Below are 25,279 nucleotides of genomic sequence, written 5' to 3' on the forward strand. Positions count from 1 at the left end.
AGCTGTTAAGACTCAGGGGGCAACAGGACTTTCCGGGTGCACTGATAAAATACAACCACAAGGTGGGAGTGAAGCATCGAGGATCAAAGGGAAAGTTTTCTGTTAAATACTTTGTTTAAATGTAGGGCAAAAACATATTTACACAATAAAACCAAAATAAAAACCCATAATAAAAAATTGTAAAATTTTTGTATTTTTCATCTGTATTTTTCGGAACGTAAATTTTATTGGGGAAAAAGGACAAATTTCTAAAAAACGTCTAGATTTTTCTAATCAAAAATTTTTATGTGCAAAAGGGGCCCAAAAAAGAATCAAAGGGGAGTAATTTTTAAATGTCTTAAGTGAATCCAAGTTCTTAAATTTGTTTTTAAATTCTCTGGTCCCCTTTTCCCCCTACAAAAGACAATAAAAAAAACTGTTTTATTTTCATGTGTGTGGGGCCCAAAAACACTGAGGCCCGTGGACTCTTTTTGGTACCTTTGGGGGCGGGCCCCGAACCAGAAAACCAGACTGAAAACCCAAAAGGGGCCCACTTTTTAAGAAAATAGATTTTACCCGCTGTTAAAAAACCCAAATTTTTTTTTTTTAAAGAAAGGTTTATTAATGTCATTAACCTCCAATTTACTAATTTTTTCCCTTGGGACTAAAACAGAAAGGGGTGCCTCCTAAATTTAGCAGTTTTTTAGTTTTTCTGGGGCCATCCCTGGGGTTTTTCCCTTTTTTTTGACAAGGGGAAATGAAACCCAAAATTTTGCCTGCAAAAGCGTACACCACGGTCCCCCGAAACTTTTTGGTTTTTTAGTTATAGTTTAAAACAGATAATACCAAAGCTTTTGTCCAGAAACCTAAACCAGAACCCACCCCAGGATAAAAACAACATGGAGTGGACCGTGGCCCAGCTCCCAACTTAAACCCCCCCGGAGCTGGTTTCAGAGAACTGGAGCCAAAATGTAGCAAAAAGGGGAAACTCCGGACTGGTTTTGATTCAGAAAAATGTTAAGTCAAGTTGGGAAAAAGAGCAGCTTTTCAGCCTTTGATGCTTATTTAAAAGATTTAAAAAAAAAACAACACATGGTTCCAAAATGGGGCGTTACAGCTAAGGAAGATTTTGACAAAAAAAAATAAATAAAAAAAGAAAAGAAAAGTCCGGTCCAAAGAGTGACAACGTGCTAAAAACACAACATGCTAAGAAAGTTTTTCTAAAGTGTGATCGCTGCCCAAATGGCAGGGAAGTGGGGGCGGGGGACGAGGGCCCGATCCCAAAAATAGAAAAAGGAACTTGGGGCCCGAATCGGAACAACCACAACCGGAAATGATAGGAGCTTTAAAGTTCTGCCCTCGCACCTTTTTCAAATTATGGCGCAGTCCCGCGTGGGCCCCTGGCGTAGCTCCGCCGAAAAGTGATCCCCATAGAAAAAAAACACGGGGTTCTTTTCTGGTTTGCAATCGCGAAAAGTGCGTCGGTCAAAACTCCTCCACAAGGTCCCCCCAAACAGGAGGAACAGTTTTATCAAATTATGGTGCTTTAAAAATTTAACTGAAATCCACCCTTTAAAAAATATGGCTGTTCTTTGGTTTAAAAGGGGGTGGTTCGAAATAAGCAAAAAAAAAAACCCTTAAAACAAAATAAAACGTTAAAAAATAATGAAAAAAAAAATCACCCTTAGCCCCTAATTTAACTTCCCCCAGACAAATTAAACCTAACACACATAAACACCCAAAATTTTGTTTTATATCCCCTAAAGAAAAAAGTGAAAAGAAAAAGGGGACGGAAAGATTAAAATAAATTTACCGTTCCCTCATTTCAGGGTTTATAATTAGCACCCCGTAATTATTACGGGGACGAGACACCCTCATTGACACCAGATATAAAACCCGAATCAAAAAGGTGACGTGTAGCAGCACAACCCAAAAAACAGCAAACTGGTTTTTTCAAAAATACTTTTAAAATCACAAATTCTCTGGACGCACATCAAAAAACAACCATCTGATTCAAGAACAACTTTGTCCCCTATGAAAAAAATAACATGGGCCCCCCGACTGTTTTCCACCCTTTTCTCCGAAAAAACCCGCAGTGCGCTGGGTTTTGGGCCGGGGGCCCGCAGCGCCCCCTAGTGGCGGTCTGTGCTCATCACCTCCCTGTCATAAAAGTCTTTAGAACAACGCCACTTTCCTCAAGGGGCCCCATGTTTGACAAATGGGCTCAAAAGAATAAGACAAAAACAACAACAAAAACAACAAAAACAAAAATCAAAAAACACCCGCGAAAAGAATCACTAAAACCCCATCAATATAATCCCGTAGCAGGGGTTTTCATCTTAATGAATGATGTTTTAAAAGTGTCCGACTGGAAAATTTTTATTTCAACCAATAATACTAAAAAAAATACAAAACACTTAAATAATGGCGAGGGAGGTTTTAAAAAAATATCATGGGGGAACAGAGACAAACCAACTTATCTTTTTGCTACCCTTAACCTCACTAGGGGCCAAAAGGGGTTTTTGGAGTCTGTCCCCAGCGGCATCAGGGGAGAGGTGGGGTTCCCCCCGGGCAGGTCCCCCAGTCAAAACTTAGAGGGGGGAATACAGAGAAAACCCCCAAACCCAACCCCCCCTTCCCCCCCACCCACACATAGGGTCCATTTATATCACCAATCAAACCCCAAAAGAGCATTTCTTTGGGGGTGGGGGGGGGAAAAAAGAGGGCCTGGAGAAAACCCCCCGGGGATAAACAACAACCCTTTAAATAATAAAAAAACGGCAACAGTTTTGTCCCCAAGATGAGAGTTAAATGACTGAAGGGAGAGTTTCCCCCAGAATCACAGCCCACCCGCCCGGAGTTTTAGGAACCCACGTTCACCCGGGTGATGTCCTCGTCTTTTGGGGCTCGGGCCCTCGCTTCGCTCCTTCATCTTTTTTCCTCAGCATTTTTCCCCTTTCTTCATCCCATTCTCCCCCCCGCAAATCCCTGTAAAAATGGAGACCATTTTTTCCCGATGAATGAACTGTTTTTCCCCCCAAATTTTTTCTGTCTCTACCTTTTTTTGTTTGGAAGAGTCTGGGGGTTTTTGGTGTTAATTTTTTCTTATTGAACTGAGCCCCTTTGAATCCCAAAATTTTCTGAAAGTGGCCCCCGAACTTCAAATTAAAAACCTCAAGTAGCTTTAGCTGCAAACACAGTCAAGGGCTGACTATTTGATAAAAAAAAAGTACATGTTCATACAATGTCCAAATTAAAAAAGTAAAAGTCTGTAACTCACTTTTCCCCTCTGTTCTTCACCAGGACTCCCCAAAGATGAAAACCCAAAAACAAGGAGGAAACAAATACAGACACCAAAAATTTATCCAGTGGGTTTTTTCTTCTCTAAAAAGACCTGAAAGAAAATTTAAAAACCCTTTAATTAAAAGGGAAAAAACTCAAATGGGATTTTAAATTTTAAAAACACAACATAGTTTTTTAAATTTTAACTTTTTTCCCAAATATAGTGAAATAAATAAAGACCTTTCCAGACACAGGGGGGCATGACCTGTATCCTGGAGGGGCCCTCGCAAAGGCGACAAAACCCTCTCTTTGGGCGTCGTCTCTTTATCCTTTGTCACTTTTTACAAAAAAAACAAAAACTTTTTTTTTTAACGGCAGTTTTAAAACCCCTACACAGATCACCACATTGTTATGACCCCACCTTTCTAATACGTGTATTTTTCCCCTTTTGGGGGTGTCTCATCAGAGAAGGACATGGGCCTTTTGAGGGGGCCTGTGGTTGTGGGGACCAACAAAAACAACTTTTTGAGTTCAGTAAACTTACCGTTAATGTTAAAACAAAGCCGACGCTCAACTTTTTGGGGTGAAGCATCTGAAAATGTCCCGTGTCCAAACCCGCTGGACTGTGGGGGTCAGTAGAGTCATCCGTTCCCCCTGGGCCCCCTCCTCTTTAAAAAACTCTGGGGTCCCGTTTTTTGTAAACGCGCATCTGTTCCACAGGAGATCCCGTCCCCGTCGAAAGGGGGTAACAAAGAGGTCTGAGAAAATGTTTGGGGTGTCCCCCCTCTTCCCCCTTTCCCCGGGGGTATTTTTTTTTTTAGGTTTTATCTCCCGGATTTAGTTTTTGACACTGTAAGTCCCAAAATTAAAACCTTCCCGGTACTTTTTAAACTGCTGATCTGGTTATGATGGTCTTTTTTTTGGGAAAACCCAAAACCCGAAAAAAAATAAAACTTGTTTTACTCACCACTGGGGGGCACTTTCTTGAAGAGAAAGAGAGAGAATAGGGGAGAAGTTCCGTCGGCGTTTTTGAAAGAAATGTTCAGACATAAAACCCCCCATCACAAAAAATTTACAACGAAAATCACGGGAAAAAACCCCGTAAAAAAAATTCACTAAGAAATTTAAAGTATCGTGAAATCCTACTTTACCACCCCATATAAAGCCAGCAAAAAATAATAAAATCACTATTCAATGTTAAAAATTAATAAAAGACCTGGCTAATAATAGGAAAATACACATTTTCCCCCTCGGGCCATACAACCAAAAAACAACTATGAAAAACCAAATCTCAAACTAAAAAGCTAATTTTAAAATGCTAATAATATTAAAAAATTTAAAAACAATTTTAAGTTCACCGAGAAAAGTTAAAAATAGCGTGAAATCGACCCACCACGCATATAAAACACAGCAAAAATCATAATCACTATTCATAGTAAAAATTATTAACAAGAAATAATTTAAAAATTTAAAAAAAAAGTAAAGAGCGTGTCTAAGTAAAAATGAAAACTGAGGGGGTTTTTTTTCCCCATAAAAAATATAAACTCACCCCATCAACGATGCAACAGTTTACGAAAGCCCAACAATGTTGTTTTCGTCCCCTTGTTTTAAAAAAATGTCAACTAAAAATAATAATAATAATAATAATAATAATAAAACAATTAAGTTTTTGAACCAAAACCCGTTGCACGCCTGTCCCCTCTGTCGTGGGGTGTTTTGGGTTTTTTGAGCGTGGTTTTTTTAGAGGACAGTGAGGGCGGGGCGTTTGGGGTTTCCGTGTCAAATTAGTGGGGGGGCGAAAATTTGTGCCGTAGAGTCAAACACCCCGTGAATGTCAGAAGAGGCGGGGGGTTTCCCCGGTCACCCAAAACACAAAATGCTTCCAAATAAATTTTATTTCAATTTCCCAAAAAAATTAAAAAAAAAAAAAAAAAAAAAAAATTAAAAAAAAAAAAATCTGTTTTTTCTCTACACATTCAGAAAATTCCCGCATTGCTGGGCCCCTTTCCCCCTGGGTAAATTTTGGGGTGATTTTGGGGTATAAAAAAAAGGGAAAACTGTCGGGGATTGGCTTTTTCGTGAAAAATCCCTAAAAGTTTTTTGTTCCGCCCACTGAATTTAACCGGGCCCCATATTACTTTTAAAAACCCCCCCACCCCGTTTTTTCCCTCAGCCAAGGGGATTTCCAAGTCCGGCCCCCCGGGGGGCCCTAAATGTTTTTTTTTATTTGGGTTTAAAGGCCCGCCTGCACTGTTTAAACAGAATAAATAAATCAAAAATTTATAAAGTGTTCACATTTTCCTCTTTGGGGGAAACCGAATGGGAAAAAAACACCATTTTTTATTTCAAAAGCTAAAAGGGGGTTTAATCCGTTTCAAAGTTCAACGTCGAGTGAGAAGGAACCCGACAGAATTTTGGGGCAAGTTTTAAATTTTTTTCCCGGGGGCGGACAGAAAAAAGTCCCCTTTTAAAAAACGGAGAGGGGCAAAAGTGGATTTTTGGTTTTTAAATTTGGTTTTGGCGCCGGAGGGTCCTGAAAAAACGAGATGTAGCGCACCGCCACTTTCGGGCGCTTGGAAACCCGGGCCCCCCGCCCTCGAGGGCGGGTGGCCGCCGTTATCCCCCCTCCCCCCTCCCCCTCCAGGGGAATAAAAAGTCCCATGCTCGGGAAATCGTTTTCCCAAAGTTCCCCGCTCTGTTTTTCGGTCCCTGGACAAAAGGGGGCCCCATACTGGGGGAGTACTGGGAGGAAAGACGAACAACTTTTTAAAACTAACAGTCTCTGCCAACCGTGCCGCGAACCCCCTCTCCGCTCATTTCTGCCCTGGGGCCCCTCAAAAAAACGAGGGGGAATTTACAGTGAGGGCCCGCCCCCTTTCAAGAGAGATGGGGGAAATTTCAATACTTCTTCCCCGAAAAACAAGGGAAAAATGTTTTGTCTAATTTGTAAAGAGACGTTTTGGGCCTTTTTTCAAAAGGGTTTCAACGTAAAAAAACACTAACCAAAAACTAAACAAAGCAAAAACAAAAAACGACCCAAAAAAACAGGGAGTGACCCGAAACTGGGAAAAAATGAAGCAGCTCCAAGCGCCCCTGGCAACAAACCCCCAAACGGTTCTTCCCCGCGGGCCCCGTTTAGCAAAAAAAAAAATTCACCAAAGCAAGCCCACGAAGGCCATGTTAAATTTGCTAAACCTGGCAAAAACCCTTTTTCCCGAAGGGACTTTACAAAGACTGTGTTATGAAAATGGGGAGAAAAATTTTTCCCTGAGAAGAAGCAAGAATTTTTCGAATGTTTTTCCCGGCACGTAACACTGGGGCACGGAGAGTTTGAGGACATATCGTCGGGAAAACCAAACAACCTGGGGGGGCAGGGGGGAGGCTTTTTTATTATTTTTTCATTAGCCGGGGTAAAACACAGATGCATCTGACACTGCCAAAAGCCCACTGAATTTTTTTTTAAAGGAAATTTTACAACAACATTAAAATAACAGAGGAGCTTTGGGGCCTCCAAAGCAAAGAAAGGCCAAACCAGAAATTTTATTAAAAATTTATAATTTTTTGTTGTTGTTGTTGTTTATTATAATTTTTAAATTTTTATTAAAAAAGTTATTATTTTTTTATTATTTATTGATATTATCATTGGGGTTTAACCCCTGTGATTTTAGTTTTCCGTCCCGCCCACGAACTTAAAGGGGGCACATATTTTCGTGTAAAACCCCCCCCGCGTTGGCCCTCACCCAATCTGGTCAATATGGGCCCAAAGAGCGGTTCTGTTGAAACACGTGAACCCTCCCCCCCCCTTTTCTACCCTTTTGCTCGAGTTATCTAAAACAGGTCAGACAGATAAAGCCAAAGGAGGAAATGGAAAACTCTGGGGCTGAGGAAAGGGCAGAGGACTCGTTTTCACACCCCGGTAAAAAATCTTTTAAATTTATGCTTTTAGTAAAAAAAAGAAAGAGAGATGAAGGCTGAGTGTGTTTTTTTATTCGGGTGTATTTTCACATTAAAAAGGGTTTTGAACCCCGTGCAAACACACTCACTAAAAGCAATGAAGAACGAAAGCTTCAAATTTTTTCAACATTTGTTCAATGTTATCTGACTCCCAATATAATGAAAGGGAAATTTGGGGTTTTTAGAGTTGTTCACATCTCCTGAGTGGCTTATATTTTTGGGTTAAATTTTTTCCCTTTTAAAAATAAAATAATTGGGGACCAAAGAAAAATTTTTTTTTTAAAAAGGTGTATTTGCATAAAACTTTTGGGAGTTAAAAAAAGTCCGTAAAAAACAAAATGGCCCCCGGGGACCCTTTACTTTAAACAAACTGGCCCTCTTTGCAAAAAGTTTGGACCCACCCCGACCTTTTGCGGGTTTTGTCGCCCCCCCCCTCCTCTCCCACGCCAAAAAAAAAAAAAAAAAAAGAAAAAAATTTTTTCGTGGTTTCCCCTTTCGAGAAACCCAAATAACCGCCCCAAGGGAATTTTTAATTTAAAGGAAACGGCGTTTTTAGAGATGGAAACAGTAATTTTGTTAGATTACCCCTTTTCGAAAAAGTACCCCCCCCCCGTTTAAATTTTTAAAGCTGTTATTTTTTCCCCGCTGGTAGTTAAAAATTTAAAAAAAAGATAAAGTCCTTTTTTACTCCCGGAGCAACAGGACTACGCTTCCCGAAAAAACTACAACCAAAAAGGGGCAAGGGGAAGGGATCGAGGGTCAAAGCAAAGTTTTCCCGTTAAACAAATTTTTTTTAAATGTAGGTCAAAAACATATTTACACAAAAAAAATCCATAATAAAAAACCCATAATAAAATTGTATTCTGTATTTTTCATCTGTATTTTACAGGAACGATACGTTAATTGAGAACGTTACATAATTACTACAAACTCTAAAATTTTTAATCAATTTCATGGCCCCGGAAATCAAACTAAAAAAACAAAGGGAGGGATTTTGTAAAAGTCTTAATGCGAGGGTCCAAGTACTTAAATCGGTTTTTAAATTACTGGTCAATTTTCCTCCTACAATGACAAAAAAAAGCAGTTTAATTTGCATTTTTTGTGTGGGGACAAAACACACTGAGGCCGTGGGAAATCTTTTTGGTACCTGGGACTGCCCGAACCAGAAACCAGACTGAACACAAACCCCAAAGGCACTTTTTTAAAAAAGTGAGGATTCCCCCCGAAGGGTTTAAAAAACCCATTTTTTTTTTTAAAGAATAGTTGATTAAATTTCATTTTTTCCCCTAAAATTTTCATTTTTTTTTGGGAAAAAAAACAGATGGATCATCATAACTTTATCATTTCTAGTTATTTTTTGTGACCATCCCGGGGTTTTTTTTTTTTTTCCCTTTCAAGGAAAATGAAAACCCAAAGGGTTTTTTTCTGCATGCGTACACCCAGGTCCAGAAACTTTTTTGTTTAAAAGTTTTTAGTTACACAGATAATGAGCCAAAGCTTTTGCCAACCTAAACCAAAACTACCTCAGGGTAAAAACAAAAATTTGGGGTGGACCGGGCCCAGCCCAGACTTTAAAAAAACCCAAACGGAGCTGGTTTTTTAGATGAAAAAAGGAGCAAAAATTTTGGCAAAGGGAAAACTCCGGACTGTTTTTTATTCATGAGAGATTTAAATCAAGTTTTAAAAAGACAGCACAACAGGCCCCCGTCCCGGTTATTAAAAGATAAAAAAAAGACAAAAAACAAAGGTGTCAAAAAAGTGGTCGTGAGCACTAAGGAAGATTTCGCCACAGAAAATAATAAAAAAAGAAAAAAAAAGTCCGGTCGCATGAGTGACAACGTGCTAAAAACACAACATGCCCAAGAAAGGGTTTTTTTACGGTGATGGCTTTCAAGGGCAGTGGAAGTGAGGCGGGGGGGAAAGGGGTCAATCGAACAAGTAAAGAAGGGCTTGTGCCCCCCCAAAGGAACCCAAACCCGCAACAGGAAATGATAGGGGCTAAAAGTTTTTTTCACCGCACTTTGTCCCAAAATTTTGGCGCGTCCTTCCCGGGGCCCTGGGCCCTAGCTTTTCCCCCTGTAATGTAAAGTCTCAAAAGAAAATAAACGGAAATCTTCTCTGCCTTTGCAATTTCGAAATGGTTTGGTCAAAACTCAGTCCCCAAGGGCCCCTCCAAGACAAGGAGGAGACAGTTGACATTTATGGGTGCTTTAAATTTAACTGAAAGTCACCCTTTACAAAATGGCTGTTCATGTGTGTTTTTTTATGTGTGGTTCGAAATTTAAACAGAAATAAAATACCCCAAATAACAAAATACACATTTAATAATAATGAAATTTTAAAAATCACCCTTAGCATCTTATTTAAATTCCTCAGACAGATTAAATTAACACACATAATCACCCCGAAATTTTGGGGTTTTTTTTCCCCGTAAAGATAAGTGAAAAAAGAAAAAAAGACGGGGGGGGGGGGAAAGATATTTTAAAAAAAATGGAAACCCTTTTGCATCATTACGTTTTATAATTAGCCCCCCCGTAAAATTTTTAAGGAACCCAGACACACTCATTTGCAAACCCGTATAAACCTAATCTAACAGGTAACCGTGTAGCCCGAAAAAAACCAAAAAACAAGGGATCCCCCGGGTTTTCCCAAAAAAAATCTCAACTCACCCCAAATTCTTGGACGCACATCTAATAACAAACCCTCTGTTCAGAGCAACAAATTTGTCCCCTATGTAAAAAAAAACACGCTCTCGACTGTCCTCCACCCTTCCCCTTTAGAAAACCACATGCGCTGCTTGACCGGGCGCAGAGCGCCTCTAGTGGTCGGTCTGTGCTCCCAACACCTCCCCCGTCCCTACGTCCCTTTAGAACAACGCCACTGCCTCAAGGGGCCCCATGTTTTACAACTGGGGTCAAAAGAGCAAGACAAAAGAAACAACAACAACAACAACAACCAAAAAAACAAACCAAAAAAACAAAAAACACAGCGAATGAATCACTAACCCTATCATAATATAAACCTTGAGCAGGGGTTTTTATCTTTCCCGACTAAAGTTCAAGGTCCCCCCGGGGAAATCTATTTCAACCAAAAAAACAAAAAAAAGTACAAAAAACTTAAATAATGGCGAGGCAGGTTAAAGAAATATCATGGTGAACAGAGACATCTCATCTCATCGTCTGCTACCTCTTGTCCTCACTAGGGTCACAGGGGTTTCTGGAGTCTGTCCCAGCTGGCATCAGGTGAGAGGTGGGGTTCACCCTGGACAGGTCTCCAGTCTATCTCAGGGCTAATACAGAGACAAACAACCACTCACACTCACACATAGGGTCCATTCATGATCACCAATCAGCCTAATGAGCATGTCTTTGGAGGTGGGAGGAAAACAGAGTACCTGGAGAAAACCCAGGCAGACACAACAACTTGAAATAATAAAATACTGCAGCAGTTCGTCCTCAAGATGAGAGTTAAATGACTGAAGGTAGAGTCCTCCAGAATCACAGCCGACCCTGCTGGAGGTTCATGACCACGTTCACTGTGGTGACGTCCTCGTCCTCGTCCTCGTCTTCGTCTCCTTCATCTTCTTATTCCCATTTCTTCATTTGCGCTTCCTGCAAATCCTGTAAGAAGATGGAGACCAGTTTCCAGGTGAATGAACTGATTCTCTCCAGTTCTCCGTTCATCTACCTTTTATTGTAGGAAGAGTCTGTGGTTGTTGGTGTTATTTTTCTCTTATTGATCTGAGCCCCTTGAGATCAACTTGTTCTGAATGTGGCCCCTGAACTTCAAATGTAAAGCCTCAAGTAGCTTTAGCTGCTAAACACAGTCAAGTCTGACTATTAGATATAAAATAAAGCACATGTTCATCACAATGTCCAGTTAAAATGTAAAAGTCTGTAACTCACTAATCTCTCTGTTCTTCACCAGGACTCCAATGATGAAACCAAGAACAAGGAGGAAACAAATACAGACACCAAGAATGATCCAGTGGTTTCTCTTCTCTACAGGACCTGAAAGATATTAAACTCTTGAATTTAGAGGAATAAACTCAAATGGGATTTAATTTAACAACACAACATAGTTTAGAATAATAACTTTATTCCAAACTATAGTGAAATAAATAAAGACCTACCAGACACAGTGGGGTTCACGACTCTGTATCCTGGAGACGTCGTCATGGCGACATCCTCTCTCTTTGTCACTGTCACAGTTACAGATAAAATACAAACTTTATTATCAACTTGCAGTTTTATCCACCCACACAGATCAGCCACATCATTATGACCACCTTTCTAATACTGTGTAGTTGTCCCTTGTGGTGTCTCATCAGAGAAGGACATGGGTCTTCTGAGGGGGTCCTGTGGTGTGTGGCACCAACAAACACACGTTGTGAGTTCAGTAAACTTACCAACAATGTTGAAAACAAAGCTGACGCTCAGGTTTGAGATGAAGCATCTGAAGTGTCCTGAGTCAGACTGCTGGACTGTGGGGATCAGTAGAGTCATCCATCCTCTGGTCAGGTCCTCTTCAATCAGCTCTGCTCTGTTCTTGTATCGCTGCATCTGTTTCTCAGGATGATCTGTCCCACGTCGACGGGAGTAGACAAAGCGATCTGAGACATTTGGGATGTCCACTCTCCTCCAGTCCAAGGTGTAGTTTGTTAGGTTGATCTCTGGATCAGTTTGACACTGTAGAGTCAAATTAGATCCTTCTGGTACTTTAATCAGCTGAGTCTGGTTGATGATGGGACGTTTTTCTGGGGAAACAAACCAGAAAAAAAAAATACAGTTTGATCAGTTCATGTCAACCTGAGGATGAGGATGGTGTAAAACCTTCCTCTGTCACGAAGCTGCATCAAGAACACACACACACACACACACACACACACACACACTGTTAAGGGACTCAGTGCATCGTTTTCAAAACGCACACAAACCTATAAACCACAATGTTCACTTACACGCACTGCACCCACTAAGAACTGTTACAACTGTAATAGTGTCAAGAAAACTGCACCACTAGGGGAAACTTTGTTGAAGAGAAAGAGAAAGAATGAGGGAGAGAGAGAGATCTCTGCGCAAGATGCTCCCCTCTGCAAACAGGAAGCACGGACTGTCTGCATGACACGAGTGTTAGAGCACCGGCGGCTCGCAGGAAATCAGGCAAACAGCGCCGAGTGAGCTACAATTCCTCTCTCATCACAGCATTTACAACGATATATGACGAATAAACACGTAAAGAAAGTAAACGTAAGAAATTTAAAGTAGCGTGAAATCCTACTCACCACGCATATAAAGCACAGCCGTTATAATAATTACTATTCATAGTAATAATAATTAATGATAATGATAATAATGAGCCTGTCAAAGTAATAGGATATACACATTATTCCAGCCCTCGGCCCATACAACACAAACACCTAACTATGAAAACCACTCTCAGCTAAAAAGCTAATTTTAAAATGTTAAGTATTTACTATTTATAACGTTTAAACTTCACTAAGAAAAGTTAAAGTAGCGTGAAATCGTACCCACCACGCATATAAAGCACAACAATAATAATAATCACCATTCATAGTAATAATTATCAACAATGATAGTAATTAATAATGATAGGAATGAGCGTGTCTAAGTAATAATGACACTGAGGAGTCATTTCATATAAACATATAAACTCACCGATCAACGATGCAACAGTCACGAAAGCGAACAATGTTGTTACTGCCATTGTTAAAAAAAATGTCAACTAATAAAACGTGATACAACCTTACATCTGTACACACAACTGAGAAAGTGTTGTCTTGTCAGCAGGAGAAGATGTGTCCTGGAGTTACCAACAGGCGGGACTAAAGTCTGTGGACGTGATTCACTTCGTCCGCTCACCTGTCAATCAAGAGATGTGTCTTCAACCACTCCCACTACCCGTGAATTGTGTGGAAACATGTCGCCCTCGCTGCCTTAACAGCTTCCTGGTAATTGTTAAGACAACACCTCATGATGTTGTATGAGACTTGTAACCTGTCGCTTTTCCATCTTTCTTTCAGCTTTCCTACATGACCTCCTCAGTGGGCGGGTGTCAGCATTAAGCCAGGGCTGAGTTTTAATTTTAGATTTTCTAGTCTTAAGGGGGGCAACAGAGTGTAAAAGAAGAGCACAGGTAGAGTTGAACTTTGTTAAAAGCTCCTCGGTACTGATATTCGTTCGACTCTCCATAAGAAAAGAATGTTTTATTATTAATTTGATTTGCTAAAAGAAATATCCACAAAACAAACATCGATTTTTCAAGTCTTATATTCAAACCATTTCATCCTCAATATACAAAAATGGCAGGACTCCATCCCCATCTGCGCGTCTCTACAGCTGAATATTCAACAAGATCACTCTGAATATGTAAACGTGTCGTTTGCTGTCGTTATGTTCTACTAAATATATTTACATTTATTAAGATAAGTGCCCACTGTTGGGTTATTGTATCCTTGTATATGAATGTGTGCGGGTATAAAAAGTTACCGAGTGTCCACGCTGCACATAGCAACTATATACTGGCAATACATCTTCACATACTGTTAACACTTCCCTATTATTACTGGGTTAGTTTTACGCTTATACTTTGGTACCAAATGTTGCATTGCGTTGCACACGTAACTGCACGAGAATAAAGCTGATCCTAACATTAGTCCCTGAGTCACACATGTTCAGTCAATGGCTGAACATTAGAGACGGGACGTCCCACACCGAGTCTCTGGAGCCTGTTTCACTCTATTAAAGCAAAGTGCTTCGAAACACTGAGTTGAAGTTTGTATCGCATACAGACAAGGCTTGAATCGCGTCTCTGTGATCACATGACCGATGACGTTTGAAGCTTCTTCGTAAGAAACACCGGAAGTGGCGCGACTTCATTCATTAAAATGAGACGCAAAATGCTCCGTGTTTCCCCCTCTGCTTAGTATCGCTACGAAAGAAACATGCCATTGAGCAGATCTGGTTCATAAAAAATAAAAATAAATAAAAAATTTCTCATACACAAAAACTGGTTCATGCATTTGTGTCTTCCAGGCTGGATTATTGTAACTCGTTGCTGTCTGGCTCCAAGTAGCTCTTTAAAAAGCCTCCAATTGATTCAAAATCAACCTGTGGAGTTCTAAGCTACATCTGCTGTCGTGGCCTCATCAACCAGCCCAGTCTTCATGGTCTGGAGTCTGTGTATCAGACCTGAACAGCTCCATAAACTACACCTGCCCCAGTCTTCATGGCCTCCTCCAGTTGTTCACTCCTTTTCCTGTTATACTCACAAACTGTCTCACAGATCATCAGCTATGTGTTATATCATTAGATCTTACATGTTTCCTTCAGCTTGATGTATGTATCTATGACAGAAGTTTGTTTATCTCGTTTCTCCTGCTCTTCTTTTCTCTCTATCTTCTCTGTTTCTAACCGGCTGGTCTTCAGCAGATGGTTCTTCCATATGAGCTGGGTTCTGCTCAAGGTTTCCTCCTGTTAAAAGGGAGTTTTTCCTTTCCACCGTCGCCCTCAGGCTGCTCTGGAGGTTGCTCTGCTATAAATGCAGATCGCCACTAGATGTCACTGGTAGGTTTTGTATTTAAGGCAAATATTCAAATCTGTTTTTGCTAGTATTGCATTTATGACTCAGATCCACACTGTATTTCTATAGATTTCTAAATTGAGGATTAGGACCAAATTTGTCAGATGAAATTTACATTATTAAGACACGAGTCAAACTAGGCTGGGGCAGATGTAGTTTATGGAGCTCCACAGGTCTGATACACAGACTCCAGACCATGAAGACTGGGCTGGTTGATGAGGCCACGACAGCAGATGTAGCTTAGAACTCCACAGGTCAGATATTCAGCACTCCAGACCAGAGACCCTCACAACAAGATGGAGGGGGAGGGGAGGGGAAGGGAGAGAGTGAGACACAGTGATTAGTAACAGAAAATAAATTATAAGAGATAGAAAATAAATTATAAGATATTAGAGGGCAGGAGCCAGAGAAGAGAGAGGAGAGGACATGTCCTCAGTGCATCGTCCCCCTGCAGCCTAGGCCTATAGCAGCATAACTAAGGGATGGTTAAGTCCAGCACTAACTATAAGCTTAGTCAAAAAGGAAAGTCTGAAGCCTGACCTTAAACTTAGAGACGGTGTCTGCCTCCAGAACCCAAACTGGGAGCTGGTTCCACAGGAGAGGAGCCTGATAGCTGAAGGCTCTACCTCCCAATCTACTTTTAGAAACTCTAGGAACCACAAGTAGACCTGCACTTAGAGATCGTAGTGATCTGTTGGGAGAATATGGTTCTATGAGTTCTTTCAGATATGATGGAGCTAGGCCTTTCAGGACCTTGTATGTAAGGAGGAGGATTTTAAATTCAATTCTAGATTTTATATGGAGCCAATGAATGAAGCAAAGCTCCACACTGCCTCCTTCTGGCCAAACTGAAACACTCACAATGTATTAGAATAAAAAAGAGTCTTGTGGTATTAAAAAGAGACAACAATCGGCCATTATGGCTCATTTTTGAATATCTCTCTGACAGAAATACTATTGGCACAACAATATGAACCAAAATTACATAACTTTAAGACTTTAAGTACAATTAGACACGTCAAATAAGAAAAATGACATGATGTTTATTTCATGTTTTGCTGAGTCATCTTAAAGACACACAATCATGCAGTGTAGTCAAACAGTAATTTGAATGGTGAATCAAATCCCAAACGATTCATGAACCAATAAGTGTCACATGTGAATTTCTCTTCTGTCTAGATTGCACTTCATATTATTGACCACTAGATGTCCTACTCGAACATGGTGTCACTGAAACCTCGAGTAATGAACCACTTTTTGAAGCTTCAAACTAAACCTCGATCATCCATCCCTACATAAAAATAGAGTCTGTCATAAACTGTTCCACATGAAATGTTCATCGTAACACAACCAACCACGTCTTTACTGATTAAAAGTCCTCAGTTTAACTTGACAAGAAGAGAAAACAACACAAACAGTGAGATCACACTGTCACAACACAACATGACTGTGTATGTTAATTACTGACATATTTGACTTAATATGCAAAACAATAATCATGGAATTATTTAAAAACTTAAAGCTAAATGCTCTCTTGATTACAGGGAGATTATTGACAAATGAGACGACTGTTCACGCACACACATTATTTTTAGAAGAAGGAAACTGTTGAACCATTGACACATCTTGACCACAGTGACAGGACAAAGAACAGAGTCTGCCTTCAGACCACATCCTTCTTTGTGAGCACATTCATGTTGCTCCGTTCAGACACTAGGTAACCGTAGTGGATGTTATTTAGCAGCTGATGTGTTTTACCTGCAGACACAGCAGAGAGAGGAGCCACCAACATGAGGTTTAAAGTAGCAGAAGCTGGATTTGTCGTCTTCCTTCTCTCCTCATCAGGTACTTTGAGTTTCTGTTTTTCACATTTCACTGAAGCTGTAGCTGCTTGTTGTGGTGAATAAATACTTCCTGTTAGAATGGACACAGACATAAACCAGACTGTTAAACTCTGTGAAATATTGGTTTTAATTCTGTTACTGCAGAGCTGATTATTGAGTTAAACATGAGATTCTTTAAGATTCATCATTCAGCTTATTTAAAGTGGAAACGTTTCAGTCATTGATCAAGCAGTGAAGATACCAACTCATATTTATCAAATGTTCCACAATCTCAATGAATTTAGTCACTGTGTCGTTTTGTAAAGATAATTCATTGATTAAAATGTTTTATAGAATATTTATTATTGATCATGAAGTCATTAATATAACTTCAAATCACCTTCAGTCATTCAACATGTCTCTGTCATGTATATATTATAAATGTATCATTACAATTATCATTTATCATGAAAGAAACACAAGTTATACTGTGTGAAAGGAGTTCACACTGCACTTCACGCAGCAAAGTAAAAAAACAAAAACTACTTTCATTTCTATGTCACTTCCTTTTTCTCTGAACTTGTCCTCTTCCGTTTGTCCTCTTCAGTTCATCTGTCTCATGTCTCTCATGTTACATCATCACTGTTCCTTCACTGCATCCTCAGAGAGTGTGACGTCCTGCCTCAGCTCACGTACACATTAACTGTAGAAATCATCTTTTTAAAGCACAACAGTTAATTGTGGCCTCTGATGTTCTCTGTGTTCCAGTGGTTCTTGGTCAGACTGATCATGGAGTGACTTACTCTTCTACTCAGATCTGTACTGTAGAAGGATCAACAGTGGAAATAAGCTGCAGCTACACATACCCATCCAGAATAAATGACAACGTCACTGTGGTTGAAAAAGCTGTATGGTTTACTAAAATGGAAGGTGGTGAACCTGTGGATCTGATGACAGACGCAGAGTTTTCAGGTCGTGTTCAGTATCACTGTGATGAGAACAAGTGCACTCTGAGAATCTCAGACCTTAGAGAGAGAGACTCAGCTGAGTACAAGTTCAGATTCACAACAAACCAACCAGGAGGGAAATATACTGGTTCACCTGGAGTCACTCTGACTGTCTCAGGTAAGAATTTATCCTCCACATATGTCAGATGTGAAACATGTCATTACTGTTACTGAACTATTGATCAATGTGTTTATTTAATGGGTGACAACAGTTAAAATGACATTTCTCTGTTCACTTCAGTTCTCCATGTAGAGGCCAAGAAAATATATCGACAATTTTATCCTCGCTGGGCAGAGCTGAAGTGTCAGAGCAGGTGTCGTCTATCTGCTCGTTCCTACGTCTGGTACAAGAATGGAGTGAACATGAACAAAGACACTTATTCAATTAAAGAAAACTTTGATTATGGAGACAGTGTTTCCTGTGCTGTTAAAGGATCTGAGAAGTTTCCCTCTCCTCCACAATGTGAGTTTACTTCAGTCTTCCACTAACTCAGTGTCATCTCTGAACCAACCATCAGTGTCTATGTTTCAGAAAACCACACTTCCTCTTCCTCTTCTCTTCTTTGATCTCTGCAGGGTTAGGTTTAAATGCTATTCAAATCATTTCTTCTTCTTCTTCTTTCAGGTGTCCTTGATCAAACCTGCTACAAAGTGACTTACACTGACATTAGCATCTGTGCCATCAAAGGTTCATCAGTGGACATTTCCTCCACATACAGTCATCATGATTCTGTTGAGTCAAAGTTCTGGTTCAGTCCTGATCGTAGTCGTCAGTGGATGATTCCCTCACAGCCTGAGGACCTGAGAAAAGACTCCCAGTATTCAGGTCGTGTTCAGGTCCTTAAACCAGAGACAGGAAGATCCACTCTGAGAATCACTAACCTGAGAGAGAGTGATTCATCTGAGTATCGCTTCAAATTCAAGACACCATGGTTTGAATGGAGAAGTGTTTTACCTGGAACAACTCTGACTGTCACAGGTACTGATGAACTCTAACTGTGTAGGTGGATGTATCTGTGCATTGAGTATTTAAATAGATGTGACATTACTGTTGTGTTGTCATGTGCAGCTCTGCAGGTGCAGGTGACCAGAATAATATCAGTCCATCAGTCTCAAACTGAGGCAGAGCTCAAGTGTCTCAGCAGCTGCAGTCCAGCTGGTCGTCTTTACGTCTGGTTCAAGAACCAACAGAGAATCAGGACACAGCAAACTTCTACTTTGACAGACAACTTTTCTCTTGAAGACACTGTCTCCTGTGCTTTCAGTGGACATGAGGATTACCGCTCTCCTTCAGTCTGTGAGTTTACTTCACTCTGTCTGTCATACCTCTACTAGACACTGTATCATACTGGACAGTTATTTTGGGTGTTTTACTTCAGAGAGACACTGATCTTGACATATTTCTAGAAATGAAGTAAACTTGCACAAACTGCGCGATGTAACTCTCAAGATTAACATCAGGTTTGCTTTAAAGTGTTTCAGTTCCACTTTAACTGACAGAAAAACCTTCAGAAACTTCACGTTACAACAACATAATAATCTCCATCTATTTCCAGATCCTTCAAAGCTTCCCTCTGTATCTGTGAGTCCCTCTGGTGAGATAGTGGAGGGTAGTTCAGTGACTGTGACCTGTAGGAATGATGCTAACCCAGCAGCTAACTACACCTGGTACAAAGGTAACCAACCACTTCCTCTGGGACCAGGAGGTATTTATCATTTCACCTCCATCAGCTCTGAGGACAGAGGGATCTACTACTGCAAGTCTGAGGATCAACAGACTGTGTCTGTATTCATAGACGTCCAGTGTAAGTAAACATCAAAAGATCTGTTGTCAGCTTGATTTAAAAGTTAAAGATGATACAGTTGGAGTTCAGACTGTGATCTTTCAGTACAGTTAAAAATGACTGAGTAGTTTCTCTCTATATTCTCCTCCAGATCCTCCAAAGCTTCCCTCTGTATCAGTGAGTCCATCTGGTGAGATAGTGGAGGGTAGTTCAGTGACTCTGACCTGTAGCAGTGATGCTAACCCAGCAGCTAACTACACCTGGTACAAGGAGAATGACGACTCACCAAAAGCTTCAGGACAGATCTTCAACATCACTGACTTCAGACCTGAACACAGAGGGAGTTACTACTGTGAAGCCAGAACAGAAGAGGACGTCATAACTCCACCTTACATCTGGTTGGTGTCACAGGTAAATAAAGATTAAAAAATCAGTTTACTGCATCAGAGATTATCAACAAGTCACTAAAGAGAAAACCACGAGTAATTCTAAAACAATAACATCTCCTGTTAAGATTTTTTTCAGACTGATCTGTTTTCCTTCGATCGATCTAAACAACCAACTCTATTACTGAGACACAAAGACCTCATATCAGTATTTGTCCATTTGTAGGAAAATTACCAGTAATACTAAATGTCATCAGATTAACTTTGGTGGTGCTGGTGCTGATTTCTCTGCTTCTTTTGATTCTGTGTATGAGGTAAGTCTGTTTCTTTTTTTTGTTATTTTACAATTCAGTCCTTTACTTTTAAATTTGTATTCATCCGTCGTCTTATTTCTTGGATTCCATCCAGGAAGAAGAAACTCTTCAGCTGTGAGACTGAACCAAATGAACCTGTGGAGGCTATAGAGGTGAGAGAGATCAGAGCATGTGAACAGAACTGATTATTCACCACATACTGAACTGTAAATATGAACTGTACCACAGAACAAATCCAGGAAGTAATTTCATCAGTGTAAACATCTTTGAATATTTAATGTTAAGTCCTGATAATAAAATAAATAAATACAGCACATGGTTAAAACAAGTGAAGAGTGAGAGTACTGAGAAATATCTTCTTTTTACAGATGCAACAAAACCTCAGACATGACTCTTCTATTTCAAAGTAGAAGTTATTCTAAGATGGCACATAGGTGTGGCGGTTAGCACTGATGCCTCCACGCGAGAAGGTCTGGGTCCAGGTTTGAGTCCAGGTTCAGCTCTTTCTGTGTGGAGTTCACTGTTCTCCCTGTGTCTGCATAAATGTTTGTTTGTCTCTCTTTGTTAGTCCTCAGATAGACCTCTGCTACCCTAAGGATGAGATACTAGATACTAGATACTAGACAATGAGATGACGAGTGACTCCAGATCTGACATGTCACAATTTACATGACATAATATTGTGTTCTGGTACCTTTTGTTGTGCAGTTTGATTTTCTTTATATTTATTTTTTCTCCTGAAATTGTTTTTTCTTTATATTTCAGTTAGTTTTACACTGTTTCTCTCTTAGTTTTCACCTTTTGTTGAATTTGTGGTTTGAGTAACGGATTAATAAATAAGGCATAACATTATGACCACCTTCCTTATATTGTGTTGGTCCTCATCCCTGACTCATTGAGGCGTGGACTCCACTAGATCCCTGAAGGTGTGCTGTGGTATCTGGCACAAAGATGTTAGCAGCCGATCATTTAAGAGCTGCCTTGTGTTGCATGGTGGAGAATCCATAGATCAGACTAGTTTGTTCAGCACAACCCACAGATACTCACCTGGGAATTTGGAGGCCATGTCATCACAGCAAACTCAAACCAATTGTCTAGCCATCACAATTTGTCCCTCGTTAAACTCACTGAAATCCTCATATTTGCCCTTTTGTTCTGCTTCTAACTTTGAGGACAAAATGTTCACCCTCCCACTAACAGGTGCCATGATCAAGAGACATGATCAGTGTTATTTAATTCACCTATAAGGGGTCATGATGTTATGCCTGGTCTGTGTATATTATTTATTTAGGTTCTGAGTAATTCAGAGAGAGAGAAAGATAAATTTTTCAAAATACACATGTTGAACAGAAAGCTCAAACTCAAACCTGTGGTGTCGACATCGTTGCAGTTCCCTCTCACTGCAGCAGAGGGCGACAATATGCAAGAAGTTGTGGATTTCAGCTGTAAATAAAGTTTTATGATAATAAAGATTCCTTAATGAACATAATGTTTTGTTCTGATGTTGTCTTTCTTCACAATTTCTCATTATCATGATACAACTTTCCACTCTGTGCATTAAGTAATTATAATCACGCCCCATATCATTCTATTACGAGCTCTTATCTATCCTTAAAGCTGTGTCCTAGTTAGCAGCAGGTCATTGATCCACCATACAGCGGCCTGTTTGAACTTTTATGTAGGGATGGATGATTGAGGTTTTGTTTGAAGCTTCAAAAAATGGTTCATTACCCAAGGCTTCAGTGATACCGCGGTCGAGTAGGACATCTAGTGGTCAATAAAATGAAGTGTAATCGAGAGGTTAAGATTCACACATATCACTTATTGGTTTATGAATCGTTTAGGATTTTATTTGCCATGCACGTTACTGTTCAGCTACACTACATCGTTGTATGTTATTGAGCTGACATGAAGACTCACCAAAAGCTTCAGTACAGATTTTCACCATCACTGATAGCAGACCTGAACACAGGGGAAATTATTACAGTGAAGCCCAGAACAGAAGAGAATGTCATAACTCCATCTCTCGTATGATTTCAGATTATTATATTAATCCTCCACAGGGCATTTTAGATAAACTTTAAAGAAAGTTCATTGAGGAACTTGCTTCATATTCGAGGTTGATGATATTAATCAGATGAGTAAAAGACAGACGACCAGTGTGTGATTGTAAATGTGATAAATGTCTGACTTCTCTTTACAAAATCTCAATTTCTAAAGAATTTCACAACCCTAATATTTCTTACTCCACAGGTCAGATATTCAGCACTGCAGACCAGAGACCCTCACAAGAAGATGGAGGGGGAGGGAGAGAGTGAGACACCGTGGTTAGTAACAGAAAATAAATTATAAGAGATGGAAAATAAATCATAAATATTAGAGGGCAGGAGCCAGAGAAGAGAGAGGAGAGGACATGTGGACCATCTCAGGAAGTATGTACCTCAGCTGGCAGAGGAAACGCAACCATTGAGAGATCTGAGAAAAAAATGTGTGGACATGGGGACAACCCCAGCAACAGGCTTTTTGACAACATTACAACTGAGCTCAACAGGCAGTTGTGTTTGCCTGGACAAACTCCCAACAAGGAACCATAGACTGCACATGAGATTAATACGACCATGGTGCTTGTGCTTGGGAAACACATGGCCACTGATGTCGTCCTGTCGATGGTTCCTCAGAAAATTAATTAGAGAGAATAATTTCAGTTGAGACTCCTTAGTTGTAAGACAATGACACAACAACAATACTGTTATACAATGAAAGAAAGAGAAATGTGTTTCATACTGAGTTGACAGTAAAACAAAAAACAAAAAAAATGTTGTGTTAGTGAATGTATACTGCCCTCTAGTGGAGGGGGTCAGTTGTTGTACCTACTAACTGTGTGTGCATGTTTCAGTAAATGTTTCAAACATCTTTATTAACCTGGAGTCACCTCATCTTATGGTCATTAGGTTACAACTAATGACTTAACAGTAAGATACTTAAATGCTTATCTTCACTTGGATATTTACACTGAAAAACACACGTCCTTACATCAGAAAACTTTATTTTTTCAAGAATTCATGTTTGCCTTTCACTGTTTTTTGTTTTTTCTAGATTCATGGAAATTTCCAGTTGCTCTATCATTCGGTGCTGTTCTGCTGATCGCCGTAATACTCTTTCTCCTACTCTGCTTCAGGTGAGCGGCTTCTTTTGCAACACGGTATATTTGCTGTGCACCTTAAACTAAACATTCTTGTTTTTCTTAACACTCTTAAAACAATGTTCAGATGCCTCCAGCGTTGCTATCAAAGTTATTCAGCTCTGGTGAATGCACCAATTAACATTACTTCTTTTAAATCTCTCATCCGAATATAAGGACATGAAGTTGTTGAAAAATTAATCATTTTGAATGTTCGATAAAGGATATTAAGTGATTTTGCCTCAGTTGTGAAAGCATGTACATCCTGCCTATGCTGGTGTTCAAGCTGTGAAGAAAAACATGGCAAAGATAAAGGCACGGCCCCAAAAAGGATAGTGATCAGGTTCTGAGAGACAGTTCTATGAAGATTAGAGGACTAGATGCTTTGGAGCTCCAGGAACAGGCTAGCATTTAAAAAGAGCTGTGTCAGTGTCATCTTCACAATCGTACTTAAAGATGTACGATCACATACAACGCTTGTTAATGTTAATGTTAAGTGAGAACAGATTAGTATTTTATTTTTGAAAACATGCATGCCTATTGGTAGACAGGTAGTGAGAGAAATGGATGTAGAGATGAGAAGGTTTGAAGAGTATTCAGAGGGAATGTAAAGGGGTCGAGGGGATGGGATGAAAAGGGTTTTAGGGTTAAGAGAAAAGGGGATAAAAATTAGTAAAGAGGATGGGATGAAAATGGGTTGATGGGAAGACTTGAAGGGGGCACAAGACGGCTGATGATAGAGGAACCCTGGAATTGAGACTCAGGGTGAGGACATATCTCAGGAAGCTTTGCATCCTTATCCAGGTTCCGTTAATGAAAGGTTGAAGAGAAATAGAGAGAGAGAGAGGGAGAGAGAGATAGGGTTAGGACACACTTGTCTAGGTAAGCATGGGAAATAGAATGATATGGGGCGTGGTCTCCCAAACTTAAGTTATATTAACTTCATTTATTTTGTATTTATGTTTATTTTCTCATCAGAAGACTGATGCCCTTGAAACAAAGATCAGAGATTGAACAGACACCAGTCGGCAGAGAAGAGGTGAGAATTAAATAGTACCAGTAAGTACAGGCCAATACGTAATTATTCATTGAAACCCCAATTCCACCTCCCTTCTTTCACATTATTCCATGTGTACCCACGTTAAGTCACGGTGCAGTCCTGGCTGGACATGGCTTGGACATTTTACTGACCTCATGCTACTGTGCTGTAAAAATCTTATTTACTGGCCTTAGTACTCTGGAGTTAATTATGTCTGTGATCAGCAATGCAATTAAAATGATGTTCTCTTGTCCATGTGGTCTACAGACTGAGGAAATTCACTATGCCAGTGTACAGCTTGCTACAACCCAGGAAAACCAGGTCTACTCCAACTTCACATCAGCTGATTTGCGCAGATACGAAGAGGATTGTGTTTACACGGCAGTCAGACCCAGCAACCGCAGGTGAGCAGCTCTTCACAGGGGAGAAAGCTGTTGTTGTGTTATCTGACAAAACTTTTTAACTACAACTACATACCGATCAGGCATAACATTATGACCACCTTCCAAACAGTTGTAATTCATCAGAAAATGGACATGGACCTTCTGAGGGTGTCCTGTGGTGTCTGGCAATAGGGTGTTGTTAGTTGGGGGGGGCAGTGGCCTCTGTGGATCATCCCACAAGCACTTGATCAGTTTGGGATCTAGTGAATTTGGAGGCCAGGTCAACGCCTTGTGACCATACCAGGTCCAAGAGTTTCCCAGCAGAACACTGAATTGTTACAAGATGCTCAATATTATTCACTCCAGTCAGTGGTCATAATGTTCTGACTGATCGGTGTATATTTCATATATTGCATGAGTTTTAGTTTTTATTAGTACTCCTAAGATCTTGTTTCCAATTTTGTCATTTACTTTCTAGATCAACCAGTCAGGCAGCTGTTGAGGACCCGGTGTACAGCAGGGTTGATAAAAAGCACAGAGTGTGA

General features: G+C 40.0%; 3 protein-coding genes and 1 long non-coding RNA gene across 5 annotated transcripts in view; 2 read left to right on the top strand and 2 right to left on the bottom strand.

Annotated features, from left to right (window-relative positions):
* LOC125003708 (selection and upkeep of intraepithelial T-cells protein 6-like) overlaps positions 1 to 25,279 on the bottom strand; it is a 164,326-nt gene that overhangs the window by 127,971 nt on the left and 11,076 nt on the right. The window lies entirely within an intron of this gene.
* LOC125003724 (butyrophilin subfamily 2 member A1-like) lies at positions 10,876 to 12,968 on the bottom strand. 2 transcript variants are annotated; one of them, XM_047577847.1, is made up of 4 exons: positions 12,894 to 12,968; positions 11,624 to 11,971; positions 11,348 to 11,416; positions 10,876 to 11,225 (listed from the first exon to the last, which is right to left on the bottom strand). In XM_047577847.1, the coding sequence occupies exons 1-4, from the start codon at positions 12,940 to 12,942 to the stop codon at positions 11,095 to 11,097; spliced, it is 597 nt and encodes a 198-aa protein (XP_047433803.1). In that variant the 5' UTR covers positions 12,943 to 12,968; the 3' UTR covers positions 10,876 to 11,094. The 2 variants fall into 2 exon arrangements, with proteins under 2 accessions (XP_047433803.1, XP_047433801.1); XM_047577845.1 differs by having other exon boundaries at positions 11,624 to 11,980; positions 12,894 to 12,947.
* The window catches only part of LOC125003502 (B-cell receptor CD22-like), a 47,809-nt gene continuing 40,954 nt past the window's right edge, over positions 18,425 to 25,279 (top strand). The window contains exons 1-2 of the mRNA XM_047577470.1: positions 18,425 to 18,626; positions 18,717 to 18,944. Of these exons, the coding sequence (XP_047433426.1) occupies positions 18,425 to 18,626; positions 18,717 to 18,944 (430 nt within the window). The remainder of the gene's footprint in view (positions 18,627 to 18,716; positions 18,945 to 25,279) is intronic.
* On the top strand, positions 20,043 to 20,760 carry LOC125003739. Its single transcript, XR_007112266.1, has 3 exons — positions 20,043 to 20,131; positions 20,226 to 20,283; positions 20,500 to 20,760. It is a non-coding gene; the product is annotated as an uncharacterized LOC125003739 (long non-coding RNA).

The sequence above is a fragment of the Mugil cephalus genome, chromosome 2, assembly GCF_022458985.1.
Source record: "Mugil cephalus isolate CIBA_MC_2020 chromosome 2, CIBA_Mcephalus_1.1, whole genome shotgun sequence".
Classification (NCBI taxonomy): domain Eukaryota; kingdom Metazoa; phylum Chordata; class Actinopteri; order Mugiliformes; family Mugilidae; genus Mugil; species Mugil cephalus.

Excerpts from the sequence above, each read along its gene's own strand:
- LOC125003724 (XM_047577845.1), bottom strand. The coding sequence starts at position 12,942 with ATGGCAGTAACAACATTGTTCGCTTTCGTGACTGTTGCATCGTTGATC. Across the intron at positions 11,981-12,893 it reads GACTGTTGCATCGTTGATCG|TTTCCCCAGAAAAACGTCCC; the intron begins GTGAGTTTATAT and ends TTTTCTGGTTTG. Across the intron at positions 11,417-11,623 it reads CTTTGTTTTCAACATTGTTG|TGACAAAGAGAGAGGATGTC; the intron begins GTAAGTTTACTG and ends TAACTGTGACAG.